At 32.7% G+C, this 19304-nt stretch overlaps 1 protein-coding gene across 2 annotated transcripts in view; it reads left to right on the top strand.

The window, feature by feature from the left end:
• The first annotated feature begins 3279 nt into the window (after nucleotides 1-3279).
• Nucleotides 3280-19304, top strand: part of SAMSN1 (SAM domain, SH3 domain and nuclear localization signals 1) — a 49430-nt gene continuing 33405 nt past the window's right edge. Inside the window, exon 1 of one of the 2 annotated variants that reach the window (XM_070406001.1) lies at nucleotides 3280-3404. In XM_070406001.1, coding sequence (XP_070262102.1) covers nucleotides 3348-3404 — 57 coding nt within the window. In that variant the 5' untranslated portion in view covers nucleotides 3280-3347. The remainder of the gene's footprint in view (nucleotides 3405-19304) is intronic. The other variant, XM_070406002.1, reaches the window with a different exon arrangement.

Genomic DNA, 19304 nt, shown 5'->3' on the forward strand with positions numbered 1-19304 from the left:
CCACCTTTTCTTTATGATAAGTGACTAAATTATGTAGAACAGAATGGAATAAAATCTATTCTTTTTTATAATTATTCTTTCTTATATTAAACTAGAGGACTGGTGCATGAAATTAGTGCATGGATAGGGTTCCCAGGCCTGGCCGGCAATCAGGGCCAATCGGGACCTTCTGGCTTCTGGCAAGGGCCTCCCTTCCCCTGCTACCAGCTGCAAGCCAGAGCCTTCCTTTGTTCACACTTCCCCCCTGGTGGTCAGTTCACATCATAGCAAGCCATCAAACTCCTGGTCTCCCGGTTAAACTCCCAAGGGGAAAATTTGCATATTAGCCTTTTATATATATAGATGTTAATTTCAAAATTGTATTCCATGATAACAATATTATTCTTCTTATTTTTCAAGTTCTTGAAAGATGTCTTTCTGTTTTCCTCCTTCAACAATATATTTGATGTGAGGTCAGAAGTAGTTTAGGTTTATAGCTACTAAAATAGCTTTTTCATCATGGCTGCCCCAAAATACATGGAAGTGTTAGATTTATTGTGACCAATCCCTCTTGTTGGAGAAGTTGTAAAAATTAAGGCAGTATGGAGATCCTAATCCCATTTTTAAAGAGTTGGTTTGAAAACCCTCAATCCATTGAACAAATGTGTCTTGAAATAACATATAGATTAGGATTAACCCAAACATTACTATGTAATTTTATCATTCAACTTGGTGACTGGAAGCAAAGAGATATAGATAGATGTCATCAAGTAATCAAGATGTCAGAATCAAAGACATCAGACAGCATTTTCTCATATCTATACTATTCTGACACCTATGATTTGAATTTGATTGTTTTTTATACCACTCAATATTTGTTGCACTGTTGAAACAACTCTTTCCTATCTCAACCTTTCTTTATCATTAAACACATCACAGTACCTATCATTTAATTGCAATCTCTTTAAAGTTTTGACTCACCCTGTATGACGCAGAAATAGTAACCAATGTATATGCCACGAAGTCCCAGCCTTGTTTCACTTCCTGAGTAAAAAACCATTAAGGTAATATGTAAAGCAGTCCATGGAGACAGCTCTTTTGCAATTTCCCTGTTTCAGAACATGTCTTAAGCAACATGTGGCTTAGTGGTTGAATAGTGATAAGGAGTTAGGTGTGCTCTATAATGACTCTCTACCTCATTCCTGTACTGTCGACCTTTAACTTCTGAATTTGCTGGATCGCTGTGGGTCACTTATTAAATATCTCAGCAGACCCAGAATTTCATAAAATAGATAATTGATAAAATAGTTTCTACCTTGCCACCTGAGATATTTTTAGTATCAAGGAGTTAAAAGCAGATTGTAATAGGATCTCAAATGTCAGGTCTTTTAATCTCCAGGAAACATCACTCTTGAGTAGAAGATTAGAAAATTGTTTCTCTCATCTGTAATTCTGAAGGAAAAGAGTCCTGTTTTATTTATATTTTCAATATTCTTTATAGTGTTAATGATCATAAAATTCCTAGAGATCATACATTGGGATTTTATATAAACTGCTTGAGTGTAATACTTTTTAAAACTACATGTACTCCAGTTATAGTCTCTGTTCTTTAGTTATTATTACAGAAATATAATCAATAGCAAACACCACACTAAACAAAACTATTTGAAACCTCATGCTTCTTTTAGATCTACAAAGATCTCTTGATATACAGCATTACTTAAATTATGTCATATAATAAGTATGTTTTTATTGGTATTTTCTTATCCTCACCAAAACCTTCTCAAGTAATAAGTAAGTTAGCATTACCATATTATTGATTGAACTTACATTTGAATTGAAGAAATGGGGAAACAGAGGTGCAGATATTTCAGTTAAGACATATGTTTCTTCATGACTTTCAATTTCTGGAAATGAAACAAAAAATTTATTTAGGCCACAAATTCAACCTAAACCCAAACAGAAAGTTTGAAAGAAGGCATACTTCTAGGTGATTACCCAAACTCAAAGTCCTGAGAATTTTCAGTGTTATCCTTTGTGTCATTAACTTACAAATATCAGCCTGATAATTCTTGAAAATATAAATCTCCTCTTGATATCTAGTAGAAGCATATTAACCACAATCTTGACAAGTGTATTCCTTCAGTTCTATTATATGATAAAAACAATATTTTAGCACGTCAAGAGGATTGATATTATTGTCATACAGCATGCAATAAATACTCAATTCAATATTTGTTAAACAATTAGCAAAATTTCAACACTGGAACTGGGTTGTAGTGAGAAGGGGCTTAGAGATGTGAGGGAAGACTGAGAAATAGTCAGTTGATTTGTTATCTAGAGAAACTGATGTGTTAGAATATAGCACCACTGCTTTTCAACCAGGGGTTTTATAGACAGAAATCTAGGTTAATTTCCAAAACTATAGAACTGGAGTTTCAGTTATTCCACGTCTCCCTTTAGTAAATCCCTAATTAAAGAAAGCTTGAGCTTCTTGCTTTTACTTCCTGGGTATCTTGGTTTTGACATTATAATAAAAAATTGAAACCCATATTAGCTCTATTCCAGACCTATAGACCTATTAAATAGGGACACTGGAGGCTTCATTTGAAGGTATGGTTGATCCACTGGATCATCACCAGAACAGCAATAATCAGTGTATGGCATTGTAGTTAGTAGCAGAAAAGTGTCTGTTTAATTGAGGGGTCTGTTTAATTGATTTCCATATTAATCAGGACTTTACAACATAGTAATATGTTAAAACAGTAACAATATGCATAATCACTTACTTTTAGAGTCAAATTCCCATTTATATTTATATGAATTTCACCCATGCTCTATTTTAAAAGTATGCATACATGCTTTACGTAGAATTACTATTGTATAAAGTCTAGTTAATTTCATCTTCCAACAGTTTACTTAGAAATGTAAAATTGACTACACTGAGTATTTTCTTAAATTTTTGGTACTAAAAAACCCACATCTAAAATTTTATTTATTGGCTCAGATGTTTTCTTCCCTTTACCCATAGATTGTGTTATAGATTTTTATTTTATATAACTTAAAATAATAAGTGTTATTTTGAAATCCTTATGGTTCTGATAATAACTGCAGGTATGTCAAAGTGTGACATTTAGGAATTTACCTCATAGAATATAGAAGAAACAGAACATTAAAGAGTTACTAAAGAACCACTATAAAAAATGCCAAGAAACTTTACCCATGTAAATATGACATCATATCCTGACCAAAGGAGGAAGTGGCAGGTCACAGGGCTCAGACTTACTGCTGTCATAGACAGCACTGCTGTCTTCAGTTGTTTCTGTAACGACAGAAAGTGCACTCACTTGGAGTAGTCTGAATTCAAAATGCTGAAGAGAAAACCATCCAATGTTTCAGAGAAGGAGAAACATCAAAAGCCAAAGGTAAGGCAATTTTATACATAGTCAAACAAAACTAAACCACTTAATATAATTACACACAGAGAGAGAATTCTTATCTGCCAGTCATACATAAATTCAACCATAGGGCTGAATGTCTCATGGCAAATATGGAAAAAAAATTGCATTACAAAGTTAGATGTTAAATAATACCTGACAGTTATATATGGTCTTTGTAATTTAACTTATAGGTAATATTTTATTGTTTATATCTGTAACTGAACTTTGAGCACAGATTATCAACTTCCTGGAAATCAATTTGGTGATCTCTGTTTGAAAGATTGATATTATAAAATCTTCTTTCACATTTTTAATGACAGTAGACTTGTCAATGTCTATTTAACAATTTACTGAATGCATTTTACCTCTTAAGTGCTCAGGTCTTCACAATAAATTTAATTATGAGAAGATTTTAAAATAGATATTTTGGTTAAATATTTGATATTTTTTATTTTTAATATTATAATATGACAGCTTGTTGTACATATTATTTTTCTATTCTGTTTTTTGAACTAAGGAGAGAATTGGGTTGTGTTTTTGGAAGCATCTAAACCCCATAAATTAATAGATTTGACAAGTTGATTCTATTTGGCATGTTTTTCTAGTCTTTATCTTGACAATAATTGCCACTTAAAAGAAAAAGTAGGGCTGCCTGGTCAGTGTGGCTCAGTGGTTGAGAGTCAACTATGAAACAGGAGGTCTTGGTTAGATTTCCATTCAGGGCACATGCTGGGTTACAGGCTTGATCCCCAGGAGGGGATGTGCAGGAAGCAGCAGATCAATGATTCTCTCTTATCATTGATGTTTCTATCTCTCTCTCTCCCACCCCCTTCCTCTCTGAAACCAATAAAAAATATATTTTTTAAAAAAGTAGGGCAAGAGGTAGCAAAGTTTAGGTTCTATTGTAGAAATCTATATTAGTTATTGATTTATGAAATCCTGGTATAGAGACTTTTTCTAACATTTGTACATTCTTGAATTTGTTATATAAATAACATTTTAATTCTGTTTGTGAATAAATAATAGCTGAGTTCCAGTATTTTTTAAAGGACTGATTTATTACCTATTATTGGTCTTTATGTACTTGACACCCATTCTCAGAGAAAAGATTTGGGAATTGTGAACTTTTGACTTGATGTGGCATTGAATAATCATCAACATTTGAAAACTCCTTGCAAATTACACACAACCACCCTGAAATAAACTAAAATTAAATGATCTCTAATCTTTGGAATAAATGATTTTTAATATTAATTCTTACTGACTCAAAGATCTGATAAAGGATAGACAAGTATCTTCACTGAAAAATATGGCTAATAACATATCAGAATTTCTGTCTTTTTTCCTAATGTAATAAACATTCAAAGTAACATTTTCCAAAAAGTACAGAAAAGTTTCTAAAAGCATTATTTACCTTTATATTTAAGATTAATTGTATATAAAATTTACTTGATTAAATGAAATAACATTGAGTTTATAATAGTAGGTTTAGGAAGATTACAATAGAAGGTTTAGGAAGAACAGTAGTTTTCCTCCAAGAATTTAAAATCTAAAGTTAAAATATTTCATAAAGACTGTATTATGTAGTAAGTTAATATGTAATTAAACTATTTCCAAAATGGTATCTCAGTCAATTATCAATTGCCTTAATTCCAGAAACTATTGTAATACAAATAGAGTGCTGTTCATCTTATTGACTTTGTTATTCATAAAAGTAAAAATATCTTGATAAACTGCATATCTGGTAACAAAATATATTTCAGAATATAGTCACATTGGAAACATTGGCTCTTGTTGTAAATGAATTTCCACTTTCTTGAGATAAATAATTTTATTCCATATAAATTTTAAAATTAATTTTCTAATTACAGTTGACATATAAAATTATGCTAGTTTCATATGTACAACATAGTGATTAGATATTTGTATATCTTACAAAATGATCACCCCAATAAGTCCAGTGCCCATCTGACACCATACATAGTTATTACAATATTATTTATTATATTCCCTATGCGTGACTATTTTCATTACTGGCAATTTGTACTTCTTAATCCCTTTCACCCTTTGCACCCATCTCTTCACCCCCCCTTCCATCCAGTTACCATCAATTTGTTCTCTGTGTCTATGAGTTTGTTTCTCTTTTGTTTGTTTATTTATTTTGTTTCTTAGATTCCACATGTGAATAACATAATATGATACTTATCTGACTTATTTCATCTATCATAAAACCCCTAGCTCCATTTATGTTGTCAAAAATGACAAAATTTCATTCTTTTTTTAGCTGAGTAATATTCCACTGCATATATACACCTCATCTTCTTTCTCCATTCTATATAAATTGGAAGAGTTTTGTGAGTATATATGTACAAGTATGTTTCATACATTTCACATTAACTAAATTACTTCCTTTTAATATGGAGTTAATATTTTGCAAATATTATAATTATGCCTTATAAGCATTTATTTTTCTGGGTAATTTTTGAGCATTTAATGGAAAAAGACCAGAATCCTTAGAGATGGCACAGATAATGTTATGACAATCCCTATAAATACATAGGTGGTAAAATGAGGAGTGCAAATTCCTTCATCTACTAGAAGGGAACACAGGGCATGTTTTTAGAAAGATAAAATAGAACCATCAAGGAAACTGTCTGAAGTATAGGAAATCACTATTTACACTGACTAACTACATACTCAGAAACATACACACATTGTGCTGCACTATTTCAGAATTTTTGAGAGAGATTTCCTTGTGTTTTATTGTAAACTAGAGGCCCAGCGTGCGAAATTGTGCAAAGCGCCCCGCCTTCCACCACGCTGCACAAGGTGCCTCGCCTCCCACCGCACTCGAAAGCCATTGCTCGAGGGCCTCAGGGCGGGGGGGCGGGGGAGAGGGGGAGGTGATGGCATGCCAAGAGGTGCTCCATGCACCTCCTGGTGACAGGTCGTTTGGTCATTATGGCATTACAGTGTTACGGCCAGTGGCTTTTTATAATTTAGATACTGAAGTAAGTAATGGGCAACATTAAAAATTAGGGAAATATTATTTAATCATTTGGTTCACGTTAATTACTATAGGTTTTATTTCAGGTGACATAGTACCCAATTCAAATGGTGGATGCATATTATACCTCAAATAAAAGTTATGAAACTGATCATTTGAATAGGAAATAAATGGAAGAAGACTTTTTTGTTAGTATTTTTAAATGTCTTATACTTGTAAGAAGAATTCAAACCATTCATGGATATAAAATGTAGCAATAAATTGTGTGTCGTATTTCTAAAACAATTTATTATTTTCTTATGTTCTCAAGACTTATTGATAACATGTCCATCAATCAAAAATAATAGGTCAAAACACACATTAAAATACAGTGTACCATATATAATTTCATCATTAATGTGTCCTCTTTTCCACCCTTTATTTTTTTGTTTCTCCATTTTGGGTATGAGTTCTTTCTTTCAAATAGCTCATAAATAGGAACAATAGTGTTCATATTTACTTTAAGAGATTCATAATGCAGGTTAAGAGGGAGAGACAAGAGATATTTTATAAGGGAAACTAAAACAGCATTGGGAAATTATTAGAAAAGAAACCCATTATGTATACTGGAATGTTAATAAATTCCAACAGGTTCAATTTGTGACTCAGAACCCTCTATGGTGATGAGATACATTCCAAATTAAGAAAGGAATTTGATAAATACTTGTGCAGTATTCTACCTTTAGTCAATCAAAAATATCCTTGGTTAACATACAGGCAAGGAAGTGTACTGTACTTCCCTTCTTTGATTTTGTTTCTACTTTATTATCATGAGTGTCCACTATAGATATAATTTTTCAAAAATTTAAGCATACCCAGGATTCATATTTAATAACATATATAATTTCACTCTATAAATGCTTACATTATAGAACAGAATTTTTCTTGACTATTTTTTCAACTAAAATGTATTATTTTTAGTTTTCTATATTTATTGTGAGTTTTTTCCATACCTGTTGCTGTGTTCAGAGCTTTTCATATACTAATTGATTTAATATTTGTAACAACTCTGTGAGGGAATCTCTTAGTTAGCCTCACAGGGGAGAGGGCATAGAGAAGGTGAATTAACTTGAGCAAAGACACATAGGTAAAAAATAAAACTGTGTGATATGAAATGCATATGTCAATTTTCAGTACTCCTGTTCTTAAATATAATGCTGCCATTACAAGTATAGGAACAGTAGATATTATTTCTAATTGTCTTAATTACCAGCTACATTTTAATGAAACTCGGCAGAACATATTTATAAGAGCCTCTGTAGGTTGGATAGGAATTTAGAGATTCTCCATTCTTATCTCTGATTAAATGCAAGAATTCCACCTACAAAATTCAACAGCTATTGAAAAACAACAATAACAGCTTCTTTTATATTCACATTGTTCAAGAAAAATCAACCTAAGATTGAAGTAAGTATAACCATGTATCTCCTTCCTGCACCTAGCATAACATCTTCCATGTAGTAGGCTCTTAATAAATATTGGTAAACTGAATCAAGTTTCTTGAGTCTACTGTATAGTCTGGTTCCAGTTTGGATGCTTACTAGTGTTATGTACTTTCATTATTCTTGGATCAGCTCTGATGGTATGTACATAAGAAACTTTGTATGTAAATGTATAAATATAACTAATTCATAGTTAAATTTTATTTTAAAAAGAGCACCAACACTGCAAATGTTGTGCAAAACTCCTAGAAAGGCCTGTCATTATGTCACAGTAGAACTTTGTTCCAGGTCAGGGAATATGGTAGAAAATTCAAATATGGAAAAGAAATAGATCCCATAAATAAAACTCTTCAACTGAATCAGTCGGGCTTTATTTGGCTGGGATTAATGATCTGTGTTAGTAAATTTTAACTGAGGTTTTTCTTTAAGTAAAAGAGATTCAAATACCATTGTTGTTTTAAAGGAAAACACTGAAATGATGGCAGTTTTGGAAATAGATTTTTTAACCATTTTTAAAAACCTGAAATACTTAGTAAATGAGATACCATTAGTGTCACAGATGCTAATTTTTACCAGCAATGACTGAAGTGGCATTCCTTCCACTTGCATTTGATCCTAGCAATGCTAGGAGGTGAGGAGTTGATTATGAACAGTTTTCACTGCACCGCCTGCTGGGCAAATTTATTCTCCTGAACAAGGATGACACATAGTTGTGGCATTAAAGACTTTTTTTCATTGCTTTTCCTATCAAGACTGTGCAGATATATTTTAACTCTTATCTAACCAAGTATGAAAAAAGAGAAGCGTATATGCTCTGCTGCGTACTTTAGGCAAGGCATTTGCACAAGGGCTTATGGCATTATCTTTTCCCTGTAATTTACAGGAAATAAAACAGTCCTGTAGCTCAAGACATGACAGCTAGTAAAAAAGAAATTGGTTTGGGATTATATGAGACAGTTTTTCTTCTTCTAATCCTGTGGGCTTCTACCCTACTGCTTCTTTTGGCTTCTTCATCTGGGGTATAATTTTCAGACTTCAATTGATCTGAATTCAGTTGAATGTTTTGGTTTTTTAAACAAAGTGATATCAAATAAGATATGTGATATACAATATAGGTAATATTTTAAGTTTATTTTTCCCATTTAAAAAATGGTGAATGTATATAAATGTTTATTTTTTTGTTTGTTTGCTGACCTCCCTCTGCAGCCAAATATCTCTCAAGATGTTCTCTTCTCTTATGTATTTAGTAGGTGTTTATGTCATATTTATTTTCCAAGAAATATTTAAAGTAAATTATGATTCAAACCTAAAATAAAATAAGACAAGTAAGGAGAAAACAAAGCATAGACCACAATAAACGGTGTCAAAGGGCCATCAAGGTTGAGTTAACATTGGGTAAAAGTACTTGCTCCTCAGTGTGGTCCTATAAACAGCAGCGTTGCCATTCCAAGAGTTGTTTAGAGAGATGCAGATTCTCAAGTCTATGCAGGCCTATTAAATCAGAACATACCTTGTAATAAGATACCCAAGAGTTCTGTGAGCACTTTAAAGTTTGAAAACTATGTTCATATGGATGGTTCTCAACCTAGGCTGCTGAAAAGCTTTAAAAAATACTGATAACTGTGTTCCATATTCAGATATTCTGATTTACTTATATAGAATATGCCTGAGCATCTAGAATTTTTAAAGTTTTACAATCTGGAGCCATTTTTTTCCAACTAGTCTTTTCAAAAGACTTAGAAGTTATTTCATTAATTCATGTATCCATTCATTAATTCTTCAACGTAACAAATATCTACTGAGTCCAGACCATAGGCTGGAGATACAGTGGTGAATAAAACAAGGATCCCTGCCCTGATAGGATTTACATTTACTGGGGATGACAGACGACAAGATAAATATGTTAAATATATAGCATGCTATGCAATGACAAATTCTAAGAAGGGAAGGAGGGATGTGAAATATAGAGAACCAGGGAAGACTTGGTGAGAATGGGATGTTTGGAAAAGAACCCGAAGGAAAAAGAGGAGCTGGCCATGAGACTGGCTGAGGAAATCTATTCCAGGCAGAGGGAGGAGTTAGTACAAAGCCTTGGTGTGGGAGTGTCCCTGGTGTGTTTGGAAACAATGAAGCAGAGCACACAGGGGAACGAGCGGTCTGTCACTAAGAGCCAGATCACAGAAGGCCTTGTAGTCATTGTAAGGATTTTGCCTAGTATTGAAAGACTGAGAAGAAAAGGGTCTCACTTACATTTTAGTAGACTTATTCTGTCTTTTGTGTTTCGAATATATTGAGGGGAGTGAGGAAGGAAGCAGGAAGATGAGATACATTAGAAGGTATTACGGAAACTCAGAAAGAGATGGTGTTGGCTCAGACAAGGGAAGTGGCAGGGTGGATATTGAGAGATGTTGAGATGTATTTGTACATACTGTATACATTTGAAAACATATAAGAAACTTACCACATGTGCTTGAAAGATGGTAAACAGAAAGGTTGCCATTGCCCTGCACTGGTCTTGCTTCCAGCTGGTGCCACATTCCAAGGAGAGATAACCTCATTCCTCTGCTCATAGCCAGCAGAAGTTCACTGCCAAAATGATGTGCCACTTCAGAAAGGTTTCTGCTTTTTCCTTCAAAACACAGGTTTTCCTTGGACTTAATTTTCATTTCTAGGACACCTCAAATAGGAAGAGACAAACTAACAATTTCCTCATTTTACCATGTTTAATTATTTGAAACTTAAATAATTTTAGCCTTGAAAACTCTCCCAAAAAAGCACAAATTCATTTTAGCATTCCTATTATTATACACAATATAAATCTATAACAAAGTTGTTTTTCAAGCAATTAGCAAAAGGTTTGAGACCAAATAGATTGCTTATACTTGAAGAAAGCACAGTGCCCAGACACCATATGGAAAATTCAGGAGACAAATGGTTGAGAGATTTGATGGAAGTACAGAATCCCCTTTGGAAATTTGGATATTATATCCTGGAATAAAAATACAAAATCACTACTCTGACTACCAATGCACTGGATTTGTTAAAAATCAATTTAATGAGACACTTACCTCTTTAATTTTTTCTTGCCTTGCTTTAGAGATAAATGGCTTCATTATCCCTGCTGGTTATTTTTTTCTAATGGAATTAAGTCCATATTCTACATATCTAAGTTTCCAAATTTAGCATTACCAAACTGATCCATTTCTCTTTCTTTCTAGTGTTAAGGATTTAGGTGAATTTCTAGAAATCAGACATTTCATATTTAGCTTCTCGGTAGAGAAAAAAAAAAATGTCTTCCATTAAGAATTGATTAATAAGAATAGAGAAGGGTTTTAAACTGGCCCTGGTGGTAGATGAAGTGGTTCTTTCATAGATAGAGCCATTTGTCAACACAGCTGGCTATGTCCTCTTTCTTCCCTCATATGAAGATCTTTGGAATTTTTCGCCTAGTCTGTATTAGTTTTCTAGAGCTTCCATAACAAAATACTATAAATTGGTGGCTTAAAGAACAGAGCTTTATTTTCTCTCAGGTCTGGAAATTCAAAGTGCTGGCAGGGTTTGTTTCCTCTGAGGGCCATGAGGGATGGATCTGTTCCAGGTTTTCTCCAGGACTTGCAGATGGACACCACTTGCTGCCTTTTTTCTTGGTTGACCCTCTGGGCATGAGCATTCTTCCTGATGCCTTTCTTTGTGTATCCAAATCTCATCTTTGAGTGGCTGTGACCACTGTCATGCTTTCCTGTCTCTGTTTCCCTTAGCCTAGAATGCTTTTACCCACTTTTTCCAAATCATGAACTAACTCATAACTTTTAATACCTCAAGAAAGCCTCCACTAGTTAGCTAAGGCAGTGCGTTAGAGGGCAGAGCAGTAGGGAACTAAAGTATTATAGACATGGGTTTGAGGTCTTATTCTGGGATGTCTTAACATTTTTTAAAACATTTCATTAAACCTTTTTGAGGTTTGTTGTGCTGTCTAAAGAAAGGAATGTGTTAAAACATGTCACATAGGACTGATGTGAGAATTAAGTTAGTTACCACATGTACATTTCAAAGCACATAGTACATGTTTGATTAATAATCTCTCCCTCCTTTCTATTTTTAATAGACTGTGTTCCACACCTGTATTGTTTCTCTTACCACAGTTCATTCAATATGTCCTTCCAACTAGAGTAACCATCAACAATAGGGGTTGTATCTTATTCGTATTTGTATCCCTGCAGTTTTTGTTGGGAAATAAGGAGAATTAAACTCTATCTGATGTTCAGACTCCATGTGCTTTCTAATATACTTTGATTACCATCAAAGCATTTGTAATATGGAATGTAGTCATGACTTCTCAATATATGTACCGTAAGAGTAGAATGATTAATGGATAATATTAGTCATCTAAAGAAATAACCTACTTCAAGGCACAGTTTTTAAACAGGGCACTGATAAAGATCTGGTACACATCCACATAAAACAAAGTAAGCATTTTTAAAATAGAATGAAGTAAAACAAAATAATAATAAAAAATTGTAATGTAATCTGTCTGAAAAGGGGAAAAAAGCATTTTCAAAGGGTGTTACTTTTCACAGAGCCTAAAAGGAGTGGGAAAGTATAAATTTGACACTGTGGTATGAAGAAACATCCAGATCAGCATAAGCAAATATTCTACTTGGCTCAGCAGACTTGTTCACTTAGGTGAGGTAGGAACTTTTGGCTGTTATAAATTTGTCTCTGTAGCCCTTAATATCACCTACTTCACTCTACTGTGACTTTACTATACCAAACACAACAAACTCCCAACATGATTTTGTGTCCCATATAGTATTTCTTCCAGGGGAGACAATCCTTTGACTGATCAAGGCAGTTGAATTTCTCATACTGAATCAATATATGGTATTGCCAGTTTGGGTATCTTATCAGCTTAGTTTATGACTCAGTTCCCCTTAAGGTTGTTTCTTTCTACAAGCCTAAAAAAGAAAGTGTGTATATTTATCAAAATGAAGACCTGATATTGGACATGGAGACCTGGCCACAGAACTAGTTTTCTAGAAGGACTGGCCTGGGCTGCCATTGGCTCTACCTTTTCTCTATATACATACAAGGAAGGCAAGGAAATAATGAACCTTTTTCTACATTTTTTTGTGATTTTTAATAAGTTAATTTCTTAGAATAAGATTCAAAGCAGATTTTCCTTGTATCAAATTCTATTTTATAATTCAGAGTGATATGACAGTCTGGATATTTGTTTAAATTTTTTTTCTGAATATTTCACATGGCAATAGCTATGCAACTTTGATTTTTAAAGTAATAAATAGATAATTAAGCATAAATTTTATAATTCTTATAGGTATATATACCTTATAGTGTTAGTTATTATAAAGCTACCATCATCTTTTCTAAATTAGGCCATCTATAAATTTCAAATTACTTTAAAATTATGAGTATCTCACTATAATTATTTATCAATTTTGAATCAACCAATATCAATGAAACAAATGTTTATAATTTAAAAAATAAAATTCCTTCAAAGAAAAATGTTCTATAATTATCAGACATTATATTGTTGGTTAGGAATTATCATAAACTGAGTTCATTCCTACCACTACTATTACATTTCACTACCACTATTATTTCTTGATTAGATTGAAATATTCAAATAGCCAAATCTAAATTTACTGAAAGGAAAATAAATGTAATAAAAATGTAAATAAAATGAGGAAGTTAGAGAACTCAAAATTCTCTTCCAAATATTCCAGCATGAACTTACTACAGTTTTTTCCCACCTATTCTTTCCCTGTTTGGGATTACATATCATATATTTGCCCCACATAAACATGTCTGTTCTTACTAATAGAAAAACGTTTAAATTCCTAAGTATAGTGACAGTGGGTACTGCCTGAGAGCAGAATGTTTATAAGCTTTATGATATTAACTGCAGCACTCAACCTCAGGTGGCATAAAGCATGCAAAAAAGTCAGTTTTATTATTTATAAAATGGTTCCCCTTGAAGCAGAAGAGTGACCTTGCTCTGCTGAGCTGACATATGCCACTGGATTAATGGTCGAGCTCTGCTGGAGGGAAGCTCACGGAGACATTACAACTCCAGAAGCTGGGCTGGCAATGACCATTAATCAGGGGACCCAAATCATGCATCAAAAACACTGATTTAAAAGTAGTAAAAATGGCTTAAAAAGCTTTTTGAGAATTAGCTTGTTGTTTGTCATTACTTGTGTTCAAGGAGATTACTACATGACTGAAATATTCTTTGGGGATACCTTTAGAAAAGTTATTATATACCCAGAGGCCAATGAAATGCAGAGGACATTAAGTCTAATGGAAGTAACTATGATGCATGAAACTTTTTGTTCCAGAGAATTGGATGGAAAAGTTTATTAAATGAATTCAATTTTTTATAATTCATTTTTAGTCCTTTATTTAACCATGATTTCTAAGCAGGAGGTACTGTGAATGTTTGCCTCTTTGTGATAATTTTATTTTTTATTTTAAAGCCAAAGCAAATGGATTTAGTGGGATAAACATTTGACTGGTGAACTTGTTAGGATATTTTTCAGGAACATGAGTTTGAGTCAACACATTCAACAATTACATATGTTAAAAAGTATCTCAAGGACTTAAAAGTACTGTATGTTCTTCCACCATGTGTTAGCTAGTGAAAAATTTTCAAGACTTTTTCTTTCTCTGATTACTGAGAAGAAATAAAGGCCTAAGTCTAAGATCTTTAAAAAGAATGTTCAGTTTAATTTTTCTGATAGTAAGTTCTTCCTGCTTTTTAAAAATGCCTTTGATAAAATTGAATAGACAATATCTTTTATATTTTAATAGTTTATCTTTTAGATTAATGATACTATACATAACATATACATATAATTTCATTATTATGTAGAACAAATAGTAGAATCAGGCCTTTATTTAAAAAAACACACAGAATATTTGATACTTAAGATTATGGTTAATGTTGTAAGGCCTGTTATGATTAATTCTTCAAAGTTATTGTTCTAAATAACTGTTGCTTTGCCTAGCCAGTGTGGCTCAGTGGCTGAGTATCGACTTACAAACCAGGAGGTCACAGTTCAATTCCCAGACAGAGCACGTCTCTGGGTTGCAGCTCCATCCCCAGAGGGGGGCATGTAGGAAGCAGCCAATCAATGATTCTCTCTCATCATTGATGTTTCTCTCTCTCCCTTTCTCTTCCTCTCTGAATTCAATTTAAAAAAAAAACATAAAATAAATAATTGTTGCTTTGTTTTAACATAATATTCAATATTATCTTCTTTTGTTAATTATTTATTAAGAATTATTTATTGTTTTTGAAGTTTAGTTATAAGATTAAAATAGTTGATAATAATGTGATCAAAGTTAAAAATTATTTAATGGTTGATTATAAATAGAAAAAATCAATATGCACATAATAAAGAGTAAATTTCTAAATTATGGGAAGATAATATGTATTTCTTATAACTGGATATCTGAATTATTCTTTCTATCAAGCTACCTACTGGTAGAAAAAAATTAGTAATGGAAATTTAATCAGGGAAATAATTTATCTTAGAGTAGGGATAGCAAATGCTTGAAATATGTTATCTGTAATTTCTAATTTCTCTCCCACTATCTTCCCTAAACACACACTATCTTCTATAACCATGATGGACATGGTTAATAATGATATCATTAGTCAGAGTCCTTTCCAACACTGCTCTCCTTGAAGGTCTTAAAAAATTATCCATGTGGTGCAAGAGCTGAAAATTTCTTATCAATTTTGGTTTCAAGTGATAGACCATCCAGAAATGGATAATCCTTGTGAAATATTCTTGTATCTAATATACAACATAAAATGATTATATTCACTAAGGACAATCTTTCATTCCCTTGAAGAGTTAAGGAGATAATTATATTAGACACATTTTTTTAACCCAGTGCTCCTTTTGATATACAGTGTACGGTTCCTCACCTTTTTGCTACTTTACTACCACTTTAGTAATCACCATCTTTGGATTTAGTGATTTCTAAAGAGTCTCCCAGTCAATAACTTCACAACCTCTTAGAGTAATTTTTGAAGATGGTTAAGAAAGTTGAAATTGTATTGATTTCACCTAATTTCACTTCCAAAATGTGATCATTTTAATGGGCCTTTCTTTAGACTGACTATAAATTATGTACATAGACCTATAAACACAAAATGCCTCTCATGTACTAAGTAGTCAATACAAATTAGTACTTGTAAATGGGGGAATATAAATTTCCAAGTTGACATCTATTATACATTATTCATTTCATTTTTTGTTTATAAGTATCTGCTTTTAGCAATTGCTTCTATATTCATATACCATTCATTTGAATGTGGCTCTGTGTAGCTCTTATCTACTGAAGTTATTTGGTTGATGGCACCAAAAAAGTGTAAATTCCTCCAGGATAGATTCCTGCCTGATCATGGTCACATTTTTAAGAGCTTTTCATTTCCTTTATATTCTCTAGGATTTTGTAAGAATCAATGATATCAAGTGACTGAACTTTTGCCAAATTATCTTTTTACCTTAAAAATAAGAGATCTTTAAGATATAACCATACTACTTATTTTAAAAACTCCTTTCAACTAAAAGAGAATATCTTACTCTCTATTCCATTCCTGAAAGTGCAGCATGACTTACAGTCTATTGTTGCAATGCAAATTATAGGATACAGTGATAAATCATGCAGAGGTACAATTGAGAATTTCAAATGTTTTGAGTCTGTTTTACTCTCAAAACTTGTGGGGTTTTTAAAAATCTTTATTGTTGAAAATGTTACATAGGTCCTCCTTTTTCCTCCCATTAACCTCTTGAGTCTGCCCTGTCCTCCCCCCACCCCCCGCCAGGCTCTCACCACCCCATTTTCTGTGTCCATGGGTTATGATACCAGTATATGCATACAAGTTCATTGGTTGTGCTCTTCCCACCCACCCTCCCCTGTCTTCCTCTAAGGTTCAACAGTCTGTTCATACTTCTATGACTCTGGGTCTATGTTTGATCATCAGTTTATCTGGATAGGCTGATATGAATGTGAATAAACACTTTTGCAGGTTAGAGATTCTGCATTGATTTAATTTTTTTAAGTTCTAGTTTATTTCCTTTGGGTAATTTTCTTTGAAGCAGTTTCAATTTGCAGAAAACATCTCGTTGACACATCATCTTCTGTAAGTAAAGCTTTACCATGGAAATTTTGACACAATTTTAAAATACTATGGTTGAGTCAGAATCTGCACTTCCTTTAGATATTTTGCAGCTGATGGCAAAGATAGTGAGCCAGACGAATCAAGTAGACTAACTGGTTCTAAGAGTCCAGATGTACATTAAAATTATTTATAGCATTGACATGTATGTGAGCATTGGCTTGTGTTTACCCAAGGTTAAAATATTAAGTATGCAAGGCCATGTTTCACAGCTCTAGTTGTCTTTTAGCCTCAGCACCCCTGACATCCCAAACAACTATCTTCCATTGGCACCACATGATAGTGTAATTATTTAACACTGAAGCATTCCTAACAGATTATTTTAAGTCAGTTAAATTTGTTTCACATTCTTCAAAACATTTCTATGGCTGAGTTTGTTAGAACAGTTAAAACCTCGAATGTCTTTGGATAAAGGCTGATAAGCTTATTGAGATTTAACATACTATTATTATAAAATATTCATATACCCACATACACCGAGACAATTTCTATCTTTTAGAGCATATTACTAACCAATGCTCTCTGTGCAATATTGAGATTATGTGAGAACTCACTGGAAAAGTGTGTGTAATTTTTAATTTTCCAGTATTTTCAAAATACTGTGGATGTCTGACTCACATATGCAAATGTTTTCTTTGAAATAGACTGAAACTTTTCCACCAGTGCCTTACACAAATATTAAGTCAAGCTGGAGGTAAGATTTTACATGAAGACCCAAAGTTGGTGAGTGGTGAAGAAATGAAAATGAAGGTCAAGTTTTTTCTGGTGTTGGTCAAAAGGATGATTTACATTTTCAAAAGGAGACTTCCTTATTCTTTTCTGCTGTTGATAATTTTAGGCTGGTCATTGTTCTAAGAAGCCTATTCAGTTCCATTCTTTCTAACAAGTCTTTCCACACTTTCCATCCTGCTCAGATAGCAAGTTTCTTTGAAAGTAAAAGAAAATATCAAAACTTTGTAATGGAATGACATAGTGGAGAGTTGAAAAAAAAGTATTTTTTTAAAAGTTCTGGTTCCTATAATCGTTTTCTCATTGAGTTGAACTAGATGATTTCTAAGAACTCTGCCAGCTTTATATCATCTGTAATTAGAATTGTTAGAAAACTAGAGAGGAAATATGACTAGCAAAAAATAAAGTGAATCTTCCTAAATTATTTTAACTATTCATTGCATTGTGTAGAAACACACACTCACACACACACACACACACACACACACACACACACAAACGTGCTCAAAACCTAAATGATTTGATCAGCTCTACTTTTGTGGAAACCAAGTAGACAGTAAGGAAAAAAGTAATCTTTACCATGTGAACTCAGATAGTCTTCTAAAGGAAATTCAAAAACATATATTTATATCAAAAAGTTAGTTATACTAACACAAATTTACAAAGCAACACTTTATTTTCTCTTTAAATACAACTGTACTAGTACTTCTAAACAACTATGAACTAAGTAATACTAATGATATTTTTACAATCTGATTGCTTAGAAACTTACAATACCATCTACCATCTTTCTCTCTCTCTCTCTCTCTCTCTCTCTCTCTCAGAGGCACCTGCATTAACTCTTTTAATTTAAGACTAATTTTTTCAGAACAGTTGAACAGTTTTAGGTTCACAGCAAAATTGAGAGGAAAGTACAGAGTTTTCCCATATACCCCATGTCCACACATTATTAATTAATTTTTAGCTTTTATATATGCACATTTCTTTTTTGCTAATCCAACATTTTATTATGGAAAATTTCAAGCATATGTAAAATTAGAGAGTAGCACAATCTACCCCATATATCCACCATTCAGTTAATCATTAAATAATGACCAATCATGTTTTCTTCTTTATGCCCACATATTTCACACACTTGCTGCCCTTCACTGGATTTTTAAAATTACAAATAAAAAATGATACTTCCTTAATATCATCAAATAGCCACTTATTTAAAAATTCCTCAGTTATTTTTTGAATGTTTTAGTTACAGTAATTTCTTTGATCTATATTTGAACCATTCTTAAAAGCTCTTGATATGTACTTTATTTTTTCTCTTTTATTTCTATTGATAAGTTTAAATAACCAGGCTACTTGTCCTGTAGATTTCACATTGTCTAGATTTTTATGGTCAACTGCATTCTCTTCATGTCATTTAACATGATCCTCTGTCTCCCTATTTAATCTAGTAATAA

This window comes from Myotis yumanensis, unplaced genomic scaffold (genome assembly GCF_028538775.1).
Source record: "Myotis yumanensis isolate MYYU_CA2020_CCGP unplaced genomic scaffold, mMyoYum1.0.hap1 SCAF_2, whole genome shotgun sequence".
NCBI lineage: Eukaryota > Metazoa > Chordata > Mammalia > Chiroptera > Vespertilionidae > Myotis > Myotis yumanensis.